General features: G+C 39.5%; 1 protein-coding gene across 1 annotated transcript in view; it reads right to left on the minus strand.

The window, feature by feature from the left end:
* GOLPH3L (golgi phosphoprotein 3 like) overlaps positions 1–10,740 on the minus strand; it is a 48,274-nt gene extending 37,534 nt beyond the window's left edge. The window contains exons 1-2 of the mRNA XM_012462601.3: positions 10,537–10,740; positions 7,692–7,886 (exon numbers count right to left, since the gene is read on the minus strand). Of these exons, the coding sequence (XP_012318024.1) occupies positions 7,692–7,874 (183 nt within the window). The 5' untranslated portion in view covers positions 7,875–7,886; positions 10,537–10,740. The remainder of the gene's footprint in view (positions 1–7,691; positions 7,887–10,536) is intronic.
* Positions 10,741–11,897: the final 1,157 nt, after the last annotated feature.

Raw genomic sequence — 11,897 nt, forward strand, 5'->3', positions numbered from 1 at the left:
AATTATCACAAACATCCAGTTGATGTTCTTTTTTCCTAGAATCTGTCTCTTTACAGACTAACTCACTCTTGCTAATCTTCAGAATTCAAGTTAAGAGTTATTGGCTGGTTGTGGTGGCTCACGCCTGTGATTCAACACTTTGGGAGGCCAAGGCAGGCGGATCCCCTGAGGTTAGGAGTTTGAGACCAGCCTGGCCAACATGAAACCCTGTCTCTATTAAAAATACCAAAAATCAGCAGGGTGTAGTGGCGGGCACCTGTAATCCCAGCTACTCAGGAGGCTGAGACAGGAGAATTGCATGAACCTGGGAAGCAGAGGTTGCAGTGAGCCAAGATTGTGCCACTGCACTCTAGCATGGGCAACAAGAGCTAAACTCCATCTCCAAAAAAAAAAAAAAACAGAGTTATCACCTTCTTCTGGCCGGGCACGGTTGTTCATGCCTGTAATCCCAGTACTTTGGAAGGCTGATGCGGTTGGATCACCTGAGGTTAGGAGTTCAAGATCAGCCTGGCCAACACGGCGAAACTCTGTCTCTAACAAAATACAAAAATTAGACAGGTGTGGTGGCAGGCACATGTAATACCAGCTACTTGGGAGGCTGAGGAAGGAGAATCCCTTGAACCCAGGAGGTGGAGGTTGCAGTGAGCCAATATCACGCCACTACATGCCAGCTTAGGTGACAGAATAAGACTCTGTCTCAAAAAAAAAAAAAAAAAAAAGAGAGAGTTATCACCTCCTGTGAGTCTTTCCCAACATTTCGTCCTCCCTCTCCTACTGCTTCTTCCCACCACCCATCTGATTTAGGTGATTTTCCTCTGTGTTCCCTTCCTACCCAGAACACAGTTATGCACATAATGGTCTGCTGACTTTTTGGATTCTCCAACCATCCCTATGCTGCTAAACCATAAACTGACCTCAAAAGCAGGGACTATTGTTTTTGTTCTCTCTTTCTATGGCATACATGAGGCATTCAATAAAATTTTTGGTGATTAAACAAATAAGTGAAAATGTTATTTCCATATTCCCAATGGATAATACTTCTTGCCAATTTTTACTATAGTGACATGAGAAATATGATGAAAAGCTTTTCTTTCACAATAAGTAGTAAGTATTCAATAAATGGTATTACTAGAAGAAAGCTTGCCAAGAAAGGGAGGAAGGTTGAAAAACATTATCCACAAATTGAATAGATGAGAAACGAAAAGTTCACCAGGAGTCAAAAGCATTAACAGGCTCACTCCTCTTACAGGTAACTTAATAAAAGATTCTACTAAATGAAAAGTTTCACATATTAACAAGTCAGTTAAAACATTGTTCATGAGTTAATAATCTATATCGAAACTCTTAACAAAGGCAATAATGACAGATTCCTGATTTCAACAGGAGATAAACCTATTTTATTTTGGTCAAGCTTGTGCTCAAGGTTCACTGTCTCAGTTGAGGTCAGCGTTATCCATCTGAGATAATACTAATTTTAACTGTGCTTGAAAGGTTACACTCTTTAAATTATATTTAAATTTCTTGATTACTTTCAAAAGACAATGATGCTTAATATTTAATTAAATTAAATTAATTAGTTAATATTTTTTGAGGCAGAATCTCACTCTGTCACCCAGGCTAGAGTGCAGTAGTGTGATCTCAGTTCATTGCAGCCTCCGCCTTTTGGGTTCAAGAGATTCTTCCATAGGCCGGGCGTGGTGGCTCACGCCTGTAATCCAAGCACTTTGGAGGCCAAGGCGGGCGGATCACCTGAAGTCGGGAGTTCAAGACCAACCTGACCAACGTGGTGAAACCCTGTCTTTAAAAAAAAAAAAAAAGAGAGAGAGATTCTTCCATTAGGGTATCTGGGACTACAGGTGCATGCCACCAGGCCTGACTAATTTTTAATTTTATTTTAGTAGAGATGAGTTTTCACCATGTTGGCCAGGCTGATCTCAAACTCCTGGCCTCAAGTGATCTGCCCACCTCAAACCTCCTAAAGTGGTGGGATTACAGGCATGAGCCACTGTGCTGGGCCAGATGCTTACTATTTTAAAACCAGTCTGTGGAGGTTACCGCTCAAAAGAATTTATTTTTTTTATTTTTTTAAAGACAGTGTCTCATTCTGTTACCCAGGTTGGAGTACAGTGGCACAATCATAGTTCACTCCAGCCTTGAACTCTTGGGCTCAAGCTCTCAAGTAGCTGAAATCACAGGTGTGTGCCACCATGCCAGGCTAATTTTTATATTTTTTGTAGAGATGAGGTCTCACTATGTTGCCCAGGTTGGTCTTGAACTCCTGGCCTCAAGCGATCCTCCTGTCTCCCAAAGCGCTGGGATTACAGACATGAGCCACTGAGCCTGATTGAAAGAGATACAGTTTCTAAAACAATGATAATAATGGGTTCTAAACAGAGGATCTTAAGGAACTCTCCAGTAAAAGTTAACTTTGGGAGTTTGGGATACAAAATTTAACATTTAGGATTTTTTCTTTTTTTTTTTTGACTTGTAATAAACCTCAAACCATGTAAAAACAAGCAATTATATACACATTAAAACATATACTCACAAAGAATATAAAAATGTCATTAAGTCCTTAATTTGGACACAAAAATTAAATAGGCTTTGCTGTTTTCATTAGGCTGATTCTCTTCTCCCTAAAGGATTCTAAAAGTCTCTGCCTGGTCACAAAATCTACAATCTGGTCCAAATCAAATTTACTAATTTTGAATACCATTGTTCTCTACCTATACTGGCCTACTCAGTTATCTCTCAGACTCATCAAGCCCATCATACCTTTGCTCATTCAGGTTCCCTCATCCAGAACATGTTTCCTTTTCTCCATTCATGTTAATAATCCTCCCATTCTTAAAGGCATGGCTTGTTTTACTGCCTTTTTCTATTCTTCCCAGGATTATTCTATCCCATGATGATTTCTCCTCTCTCTAACTCCCTTGGCTCATTCTAACATGCAAAAACTTGCTTTTTATTGTTGTTTACTTTTTTATTTTTATTTTATTTTTGAGACGGAGTTTCATTCTTGTTGCCTAGGCTGAAGTGCAATGGTGCGATCTTTGCTCACTGCAACCTCTGTCTCCCGGGCTCAAGTGATTCTCCTGCCTCAGCTTCCCGAGTAGCTGCGATTACAGGTGCACACCACCACACCCAGCTAATTTTGAATTTTTAGTGGAGACAAGGTTTCTCCATGTTGGTCAGGTTGGTCTTGAACTCCTGACCTCAGACGATCCACCAGCCTCGGCCTCCCAAAGTGCTAGGATTACAGGCGTGAGCCACTGTGCTTGGCCTGTTTAATAAAAAAAAAAAAAAAAAAAAAAAAAATTGCATTGTGAAATATAATGCACATACAGAAAAATACACAAAAGAAAAGTAAAAAGCTTAATTATTCCAAAGTGAAGATCTATGGCCTGGGTGCAGTGGCTCATGGCTATAATTCCAGCACTTTGGGAGGCCGAGGCAGGTGGATCACTTGAGATCAGGAGTTCGAGACTAGCCTGGCTAATATGGTGAAAACTCGTCCCTACTAAGAATAAAAAAATGCGGGCACAGTGGCTCACATCTGTAATACCAGCACCGTGGGAGGGCGAGGCAGGCAGATCATGAGGTCAGGAGTTTGAGACCAGCCTGGCCAACATGGTGAAACCTCGTCTCTACTTAAAATAGAAAAATTAGCTGGGCATGGTGGTTCGGGCCTGCAGACACAGCTATTCAGGAGGCTGAGGCAGGAGAATCACTTGAAACCGGGAGGTGGAGGTTGCAGTGAGCCGAGATCGCGCCACTGCACTCCAGCCTGGGTGACAGAGACTCCATCTCAAAAAAAAAAAAAATGCTCACGTACTTTGGGAGGCCTAGGCGTGCAGGTCACCTGAGGTCAGGAGTTCGAGATCAGGCTGACAAACATGGTGAAACCCCATGTCTACTGAAAATACAAAAATTAGTTAGGTGTGGTGGTGGGCATCTGTAATCTCAGCTACTCAGAGCTTGAGACAGGAGAATTGCTTGAACTTGGAAGGCTGAGGTTGCAGTGAGCTGAGATCATGCCAGTGTACTCCAACCTGGGTGACAGAGCGAGACTCCTCAAAAAATAAAAAAAAATAAAATCTATGAAACTTCCTGTAGGTCCAGAAACAGAAAACTGTTACTGTCTAGAAATCCTCTTCGTTTTCCTTCCTTATTATTAACACACTTTTCCTTCCCTATCCCCTACAAAAAGATAACCACTATCCTAAAAACCATAGTTTTTATAATTCCTGGTTTGATTTTCTTTATAATTATACCACCTAAATATGCAACCTTGAATACAATATTTTTTTGAGTTTCATATAAATGGAATCATACAGTATGTATATTTTTGTGTTTGGCTTTCTTTATTGAACATAATATGAGAAATATACATGTTGTATAACAATATTCATTTTCATTCTGCATAGAAAACATATTTATACTCATTTAAACAAATGGATGATTCTTTTTTTTTTTTTTTTTGGATGATTCATTTTTATCCATTCTGCTCTTGATGGACCTTCGGGTTACTTAACTTTTTTTTTTTTTATAAAAAGACGGGGTTTCACCATGTTGGTCAGACTGGTCTTGAACTCCCGACCTCAGGTGATCTGCCCGCCTTGTCCTCCAAAGTGCTTGGATTACAGGCGTGAGCCACTACGCCTGGCTGGGTTACTTAACTTTTAAAAAGTATGTATCTTTTTGTCTCTCCAGCTACAATGCAAGTTTCTTGAGGGCAGGGACCATATACTATACTATTTTGTATTTATCTTAGTATTAATATTTGGTATAACACTAAGCACAAAATGAGTATCCTCAATCACATTAAATATTGATTAATCTATTGATAGTTTGAGAGATAAGAAAAAATAAGTATAGTTGGAAATCAATTCAATATTTTTAGAGATACTTATGTAACTGGCATTTTGTAACTACTACTGCTTAAATAGATCACAAGGTTTGACCTCTTCTATTCATTTACACCTAAGGATTTATCATCCCTTATTCTTCCTGAGCCAAATGAAAGCTAAATATTTGTTAACATCCTCAAAAATAAAATTAGAGCAATTCAAAGGGTGGTTAATTGTTATGTGCACTTATTATTATTATTTTTTTTTGAGGCCTTGCTCTGTCATTTAGGTTGGAGTGCAGTGGCACAATCTTGGCTCACTGCAACCTCGACCTCCCAGGGTCAAGCAATCCTTCTACTTCAGCCTCCTGAGTAGCTAGGACTACAGATATGTGCCACCATGCCCAGCTAATTTTTTTTTGTTTTAAATTTTTTGTAGAGATGGGGTCTCACTATGTTGCCCAGGCTGGTCTTGAACTTCTGGGCTCAATAAATCCTCTCACCTTGGCCTCCCAAGTGTTGGGATTACAGGCATAAGCCACTGCATCTGGCCATCTGCTCATTTTATACAGTATCTCACCAATATGTTAAGTACTCACTATGGCCATAGCTCTTAATGAGCTCCTTTATTTTTTATTCTATTTCCTGAAATTTATATTAACCATTATACACACATGAAGACAAGTCTAGAAGCAAAAATTCCAGTGCATACGGTCAGCGGGAAATTAATCATTCCTATTCAAAGCTAAAACCAAATAGCTTTTAGTTCTATATACTCTTTTAATACAGTCAGTGACTGTTTCCTAGGCAATGCGTAAACATCTCAAAACAGTATTTATACCACCTAATCTTCAGTTCTATTCTGACATTCTCTTGGAGAGCTGCCTTTATCTTTTCATTTATTTGCCTTTTATAAAACTGGAGCCTCATCAACGTCTCAACAAATAGGAAAATATACTTCTGGGCAAGAATTTCTGATATACCTGCATCTTAGCCAGGTACACATGAGCATGTCTCTAATATTAGTTTTTGTTTTTTTTGGCTCGTGTATCCTAGCATCTTCTTTTCTTTTTTAAAAAAATTTATTTTATTTTTTTAATCTAATATTAGTTTTAACAATACACAGACTATAACTGGTCTTGTAAATTTTGTTCAAGTTGGTAATTTAACAAGAAAAAAAGTAGAAAGGAAAACAGCAAATAAATGAAAGGCAAAGTCTAAGCAACAATGGCATTCCCAAGTCGAAGAATTGATGTAGAAAAGAAGAGCTGTTACTACATGTATGTAGCCAATTCAATTCTAGCTAAAGATAATTTTCAAAGCCAAATTAAATATTTTTGAAATCTAAAATAACATTCTAATTGTATATCTTTTCAAAACTAAGGCCAGTATTAAATATACCTCTTTTTTTTTTGAGGGGGGCAGTTATTTACTAAGGCTTTGCTGGAAAGAAAGTAGATTGTTCAAAATGTTACCTTCAAAACTTCTTCATGAGGGAATAGGGTGATGAGAAAACACAGTAAAAAGTTACAAATGAAGGATGATGATGTATGCTGCTAGTAGAGAAGCCAGCAAAATATTTGGTTATATCACAAGACTCAGGATCTCAAGACTAACTATACTATAAAATGAATGCTCCATTAAATAAGGAGAAATTTAGGGGAAAAAAGGAAAAACTGAAATTATTTTTAAAAATTTTCAAAAATTAAAATACTCCTCAATTGTTTATATATGTATATCTATATATATAGATTTTTTTTTGAGACAGGGTCTCACTCTGTCATCCAGGCTGGAGTGCAGTGGTGCAATCTTGGCTCACTACAACCTCCGCCTTGTGGGTTCAAGCAATTCTCCTGTCTTAGCCTCCTGAGTAGCTGGAATTACAGGCGCCTGCCACCATGCCCGGCTAATTTTTGAATTTTTAGTAGAGATGGGGTTGAACCATGTTGGCCAGGCTAGTCTTGAACTCCTGGCCTCAAGTAATCCACCCGCCTCAGTCTCTCAAAGTGTTAGGATTACAGGGGTGAGCCACTGTGCTCAATCCAATTGTGGATACTTGATTTGTAAAGCTGCACAGAGGAAAATAAAAAATTATTTCTGTTATAAGGAATCTATCAGCCCGGTGCCGTGGCTCATGCCTGCAATTCCAGCACTTTGGGAGGCTGAGGCAGGCGGATCACCTGAGGTCAGGAGTTGGAGACCAGCCTGACCAACATGGAGAAACCTTGTTTCTACTAAATATGCAAAATTAGCCGGGTGTGGTAGTGCATGCTTGTAATCCCAGCTACTCAGGCGGCTGAGGCAGAATTGCTTGAAACCCAGGAGGCAGAGGTTGTGGTGAGCCAAGATCATGCCATTGCACTACAGCCTGGGCAACAAGAGCAAAACTCCTACTCAAGGGGAAAAAAAAGAAACCTACCAATTGTTTATTTCTGTAAGACAGCTAATCACACACGTTCCTTATCTTTTCATTTAAAGACTATTTCTCCTCAAAGCTGAAGGAGACTTCAATGTGTGGGCCCTCTTTCTTATTTTAATAAGGAGTTATTTCATCTTTAATCTGACTTGGGAAACTACAAGGACAAAACTTTATACTGTATCCTCCTCTCCTGTATCTTCTAAAATTTTGGAGTGATTTTGTAATTAAATACACTTCACATAATTATATTTCTGGATTTTTACCCTTCAAGTATTAGTCACTGTCCCAGCTCCTCCATCTTCCAGATGGTTGGAGCACAATTCTAAGACCAATTTAGTATTAAATATATTCCATTAGATTATTCCTAAAACATTCCAATATTTAACAGTCTTTGAGATAGCCTAGTAAACCTAACTGCATTACCTCTTTATCTTTTAGTCCCAGGAGCAATACTTCTTCCATAAGGGTAAGGCGGATATCCTTAGAGTCTCCAGAATCTTCATTGTCTGGACTTTTCTCCCGATTACTGTCTTCCTCTCTTTCCAGCTTCTTTTCAGAGTTCTTGCTTACTTCAGTGCGACGGGCCCGGTGAGTTAAAGTGGTCATTCTCACCTGTTTCTGGAAGGAGTAGTTAAAAAAAAAAAATCTGTTTGTATGCTTATGTAAATAAATACATATATTCATACATGCATATTAAACATGTATACAAGGGCCAGGCGCGGTGGCTCACGCCTGTAATCCCAGCACTTTGGGAGGCCGAGGCAGGTAGATCACAAGGTCAAGAGATCGAGACCATCCTGGTCAACACGGTGAAACCCCGTCTCTACTAAAAATACAAAAAATTAGCTGGGCATGGTGGCACGTGCCTGTAATCCCAGCTACTCGGGAGGCTGAGGCAGGAGAATTGCCTGAACCCAGGAGGCGGAGGTTGCGGTGAGCCAAGATCGCGCCATTGGACTCCAGCCTGGGTAACAAGAGCGAAACTCCGTCTCAAAAAAAAAAAAAAAAACATGTATACAAATAGGAAATATTTACAGATTTAAATATAGAAAGAAAGGAAGGAGTAATGACCAGAAAAAATGGGTGGGTAATAAAACAGTATCTTTTCCAAAGTACAATAGCTGAGATTTCACAGATAGCACTGATAAAATATAAAATGAGTAATTCTAAAGTCCAGTATAAATGATCATCTTTTAACTCTGCTGATTTCTTTTTTTCTTCTAATTTTTTTCTCAAGAGGGAGTCTTGCTCTGTTGCCCAGGCTGGAGTGCAGTGGTACGCTCTTGGCTCACTGCACCCTCCGTCTCTCAGTTCAAGTGACTCTTGTACCTCAGACTCCTGAGTAGTTGGGATTACAGGTGTGTGCCACACTTGGCTAATTTTTGTATTTTTAGTAGAGATGGGGTTAAACCATGCTGGTCAGGCAAGTCTCGAACTCCTGACCTCTAGTGATCTGCCTGCATGGGCCTTCCAAAGTGCTAGGATTACATGCATGAGCCACAGGGCCTGGCCAAGCCTGCTGATTTCTTATGTATCATCTATAAACAAGGAGTGAATGTCCACCATTGTCACTTCTCTTTCACAAAATGGATCTCAAGTTAATAAAGATGGAACAACAAAAAATTGTGAGCATTCGGCCCCAAAATGCATATAATAATTTATATTTAATTTCTATAAACATTCAATAGTACTACATTATAAAACATATACAAAACAATCAAAAGCAAAAAAGAATATGAAAACTAAATAGAAATACATGTTCTATATTTCCTTCCCATGCCCTAATGACTCATTTCAAATACTCACCGTGGAGATCACAAGTCTAGAGGATAACATTCAGAAAACCATGTGCAGTAATTCCACAGTCAGTAAACTTAGCAGCTCAAGTCCTAGCTAGCCACATCTTGCAAATATACAAGGAGCTGCAAACAAATATTACTGGCAAGAGAGTGTTAAAAGATTAACAAATTCTTTCTCAAATTTTTTTTTTATTTTTTTGAGAAGGAGTTCACTCTGTTGCCCAGGCTGGAGTGCAGTGGCGTGATCTCGGCTCACCACAGCCTCTGCCTCCCTGGATCAAGTGATTCTCCTGCCTCAGCCTCCTGAATAGCTGGAATTACAGGTGCGTGCCACTATGCCCGGCTAATCACTTAAAAAAAAAAAAAAATCGAAGAATATGTCTTTTATTCTATGTACTACAGTCAAAAGAAACTGCACTAAATCATTTGTGATAAAGTTTATAGTTAGCATACTTTATTTTATATGAATCTAGATATCAGTTTTTAAGATATATACATCAAATATTTTAATTCAGCAATTATACAAAGGAATATCTTTTTTAAGATCAAAAGAATAGTATTTAAGAGTTGTTATGACTGGATTTGGTTCTACTCCTCTAGCAGTATTTCCCATTACTCCCAATAAGTAGTGGTGTCAAACTTTTTCTCAAAAATGTCTCATGCTTTCTTTCTGCCTCTGCTCCTCTGTACTCACTGGGGTCCTCTCCCTTTTCTCTTCCTCTCTACATTCCACCTATTCTTTAAAGGCCTGTGGACCCACTGAGAAGCCTTAAGTGACTTCCTCTTTTCTATTACCTATATGTGGCATGGCCACTCCCTCAGCTGTACTTTCACAGAACTTTATTTTTACTTACTTCCTTTAAAGTATTTATTATAGTCTTCCTCTTGGTATGGTTGTCTCTCAACTGTAAACTTCTTGAGAACAGGGATATTGTCTTCTTGGGTTTTTATATTCTCCATAGCAACTAGTACAATGTCTTTAATATTGTAACTGCTCGATAAATGTATACTGATTAAAATGAATACTCAGAAGTGCATATGAACACTTAAAATAAAAATACAAATGAAGTGAGCTACAAAAGTTTTTTTTTTTTTGTACAAGGGTATATTTCAAATGTAATTTGTTATGGGAGGTGGGAAGAAGAGTGAAGCAGGAAGAGACTCATGAAATAAATGCTTAAGGGCACTAAGCCTATCTGGCACTGTGAATAGGGACTATTTCCTAAACAAATCTAAGAAACTTTAAACCTTCTAAGGGGCGGGGGTGGGAAACAAAGGGGAGTTTTCTTTAAGAAATTAATTTCCCCTGGACATTTATTAGTTAAAAATCCTACTTGAAAGAAAAAAAAAAAACGGCCCCAAATGAATAAAACCCCTCCCTCCCCATAACATAATAATTTTAAAAATTAGAGGTTTTTTGAGGGGGGTGGGGAAGGGACATTAGGAAATGTAATTTTCCCGTTGCTTACCTGATGTTACTTCTGGGTTATGGCTGGACGCAGGCTGTAGCTTGTGCTGTATTTTAGGAGGACACCTGTTCCCCCCACCCCACCCCCGTCCTAGTAGGTGAAAAACTTAGCCACGCAAGAGCACAAACTTCCTGATCCTTCGATGCAGAGAAGGAATAACACATCAGCTTCCTCAGGATCACTAGGCAACCTACCTTGGTGTTTCTTCATTAGGCCAATCAGAAATCACCAAGGTTGAGTCCCACCAATCGGAGCTCATAGGGGGAGGCTCTCCCCCAGCTATTCTGTTGCGATCCAGACAAACACCACCAAAAGGAGGCAGGTTTGCGTTCAACCTGACAGCTGGTCAATCCAATGAAGGAAACTTGGTGGAAGAGAGGAAAGAGGGCTGCACTCCCCACCCCCATTAAACTGGCCAATCAAAGCGCTGAGTGAGCTAACAAGGGCTGCCAATCTCGAAAGGTTTCTGTCGGTCAATTTCAGTATAGCAGGTGTGTTGCTGTAGTAGCGTATACTGGGACAATTAAGTGAGATGTGTTGGGATCCAAGCAATACAGCTAAGAATAAATAAATATTTTTACATTGGTTGTTTCTGACAGTCAGTTTATTCTTGACTGTTCCAGAAAAACATGATCTGGGTCAGTGTATGGACGTTTATATGGTTTACCTTCAACAGGATGAATACATTTCTACCGTCGCATACCTACCAGCATTCCCTATAACGGTTATTACTGACAAACACATAGATAGTGTATGTTTTTGGAATATGGCTGCTGAAACTACAAGAGACAAACAGATCATTTTTTTTTCTTTTTCTTTTGAGACGGAGTCTTGCTCTGTCGCCAGGATGGTGTGCAGTGACGCGATCTCGGCTCACTGCAACCTCCACCTCCCTCGTTCAAGCGATTCTCCTACCTCAGCCTCCCGAGTAGCTAGACTACAGGCGCGCACCACCCGCCCAGATAATTTTTGTATTTTTTGTAGAGACGAGGTTTCACCATGTTGGCCAGGATGGTCTCGATCTCTTGACCTCGTGATCCGCCCACCTCGGCCTCCCAAAGTACTGGAATTACAAGCGTGAGCCACCTTGCCCCGCCCAAACAGCCCAGGTTTTAAGTATTCCTTTTCAAAAGCAAAGAAAGCAGTTAAGTCTGGAACTAGCTACCAGGCTTCTCATGAAAAGCACAGCATTTTTCGTATTACCACTCAAAAATTCTAGAAAGTGTGCTCAACTCTTCTTGCAAAGTAATAGCTACCGAAATCACCTAAAAATTAGTATTCTCTATCCCCCCATCCTCCTACCAGCCTTTCAAATTAATGGAGTCATATTTCCTGCTAATTAAATAAAAATTAGAAGCGAT

The sequence above is a fragment of the Aotus nancymaae genome, unplaced genomic scaffold (genome assembly GCF_030222135.1).
Source record: "Aotus nancymaae isolate 86718 unplaced genomic scaffold, 86718_ANA_hifiasm-v0.15.2.pri h1tg000108l, whole genome shotgun sequence".
In the NCBI taxonomy this organism is placed as follows: domain Eukaryota; kingdom Metazoa; phylum Chordata; class Mammalia; order Primates; family Aotidae; genus Aotus; species Aotus nancymaae.